This window comes from Cyprinodon variegatus, unplaced genomic scaffold (genome assembly GCF_000732505.1).
Source record: "Cyprinodon variegatus isolate N-32 unplaced genomic scaffold, C_variegatus-1.0 Scaffold1487, whole genome shotgun sequence".
Classification (NCBI taxonomy): Eukaryota; Metazoa; Chordata; class Actinopteri; order Cyprinodontiformes; family Cyprinodontidae; genus Cyprinodon; species Cyprinodon variegatus.
The window spans coordinates 103,627-106,052 of NW_015151940.1; the positions used below are offsets into that span (position 1 = coordinate 103,627).

The 2,426-nt window shown below is 38.2% G+C and overlaps 1 protein-coding gene across 1 annotated transcript in view; it reads right to left on the reverse strand.

Moving 5' to 3' along the window:
- The window catches only part of LOC107103610 (unconventional myosin-Ie-like), a 23,670-nt gene extending 21,918 nt beyond the window's left edge, over window positions 1–1,752 (reverse strand). The window contains exon 1 of the mRNA XM_015403379.1: window positions 1,509–1,752. Coding sequence (XP_015258865.1) covers window positions 1,509–1,511 — 3 coding nt within the window. The 5' untranslated portion in view covers window positions 1,512–1,752. The remainder of the gene's footprint in view (window positions 1–1,508) is intronic.
- Between the last annotated feature and the right edge of the window lie 674 nt (window positions 1,753–2,426).

A 2,426-nucleotide genomic window follows, 5' to 3' on the forward strand; every position in this document is an offset into this window, starting at 1 on the left:
TCAACGGAAGGTTTCCAGATGCAAATCCATCTGGCGGAGTCAGGTTAGATTCATGTGACCAACGGGGAGCGAAAAGCAATGATCATCTGTCCGAACGGTCAGTTATCTGAGTTCATTATAAAGTCTACTATATAGAACCGGCTCTGTGTAGTGATTGAGGGGGTAAGGGCGGATGTTTGAAAAACCTGCGTTAACCCGCTAAATTTCAGCGGGAAAGAGTTTTTATTCTCTAATCAGAATCAGAATCGGGTTTATTGCCATTGTTAGTGAAGAGGTTCACAACTAGGAAATTTTTGTGGTACAGTCATGCAACATGAAAAATACATGAAATAGTAAATAAAATTATAAAAATCTCTAAAAACACTAGGGTATAAGGCATGCAAAAAATATACTAATATATACACTTCAGCTGCTCTGTCTCTAACCATAGCGTGATGTCATCAGCCCCACCCTTCCTTGACCCACCCAAGGCAGTGGGCCCTCTGAAATGTTCCCGGTGGCTCCATTTGCTGCCTCATCTACTGAATTCCAGCATTCCAGAGTCCTGTGAAGACATGTAGTGCTGCAGAACGGCAGAGTGTGTGCGCTCCTGTTATGGCAGCAGAGTGAGGACCAATACTCACATCTCACCATCAAATTAAGTTCTCTTCCTGTTTTGCAAACAGTTAGGTTAAGAAGTTAGGTGTAAATTGAGTTAAGGTTAAAGTTAGGTTAGGGTTATTGTCAGGATAAAGACATAGAAAGTGTTAAAAATGGCAAAATAAATGTAAAAAACTCAGTGGAAGTCAATGTATGGTCCTCACTACATGTGATTACCCTTCAGTAAAATCACAGTAAGATTCATTTGCAAATAAAACTGATTTTACAAAGTAACCCTGAGAATTAGAGGTTAGATAAAGAAAACAGAATAAAATGACACGAGGACCCAAGGAACCCAATGGGGCGCCGGGCTGGCTCTGTTTTCTCTCCTGGGTAAATAAATATGTTTCCAGAGATAACCATTTAGTAGTGGAAAAACATTTTACTTAAATGAAGCCAAATGACAAGCCGACGCCCACAGCTTGTTTCTGATTGGTCGGTTTTAATGTGAACCTGGAAACAAAACCTGTTTAAATTTTAAACACCAGCAAGAGTTTAGATTTAATCAAAAAGTCAATCTCAGCTCTAATCCAGACAGAAAAACATTTGATTTGAATCATTATTTTTTTTTTTATCTAACTAAACCTTTGATCAAATTTATTTATTTATTTGCTTCTATAGTTTCCTTATTATTGATTTTTTAAAACATTTTTCAGGTTTATCTCAGATTTCTGAAACTTCCAGAATCAAAAGATAAATCTCTCTCTTAAGGGAGGTTTATTGTTTTTTTATTTTTTAAAGTTAAAATAATTCCAGAAATCAGATTCAGACAACTGGAGTCTTTAGAAGTGGAACCAGAAGCAGAAGCTCCTTCTGCTCCTGGGGGGGTTCTGTTCTGTTCTGTTTATTTTAAAAGAACATTAACTCACCATGTTTGCTGCTTCTTCACTTCCTGCTTCAAGTCAGAGTTGAGAAATCTGGATCCAGGTGGATCCAAGTGGATCCAGATTTATCCAGGTGGAATAAGGCAGAACCTGGACCTGCTCAGTCCGGATCTCAGCCCTCAGCTTCGGTTCACTGACCTCTCAACATTCCCCCCTTCTCTCCCTGACCGACAGACACCTCTCTATTTTCTTCAGACTCTAAACTCTCTGCAGGTGTGGACAGGTACGCCCCTCCCCCCTCCTCAAGCCCCTGGAACTCTGGGTAACCGAGTCTTAGAGCTGCCTAGTTGAACTCTGCTGCCACCCTGTGGTCCGAACCTAAACTGCAGACAATAAGAAGCATTTTCAGCTGTGGTTAAAAAGAAAAAAAAAGAAGAAATAAAAAACATAAACTGAATAAATACTAGCATGGGGTATTAAAACCGTACGTCATTGTCTGAATTTGTAAATGTAAGTCGCTGTGAACAAATTAAAGATTATTTTCTTAACTCATATATAGATGTGGAATGAGATGTTAAATTTATAAGAAAACTATTTAAAAAAGAACTTAGAATCTAGTAAACATTTACAAGGAAAAACCTTAAACATTCAAGTACCAATGAGTAATGTATAAATCTGAATAAATAATCTAACAGTAAAACTCTCAAATTTACAAATATACAAAACATCAAAGTACATTACAATATATAACAGGGCCAGTTTCCTGCCATTTTTAGATGCGCCTTTAGTTCAACAAACCTGAATCAAATAATTAGACAATGAAGTGGACTCTGGAGGAACTGACTGCATACTGAGGAGGAAACTCCACTATTTGATTCAGGTGTGTTGGACCAAGGGTGGATCTAAAAGTTGCAGGATACTGACCCCTAGGAACTGGAATTGCCCACCCCTGATATATAGAAA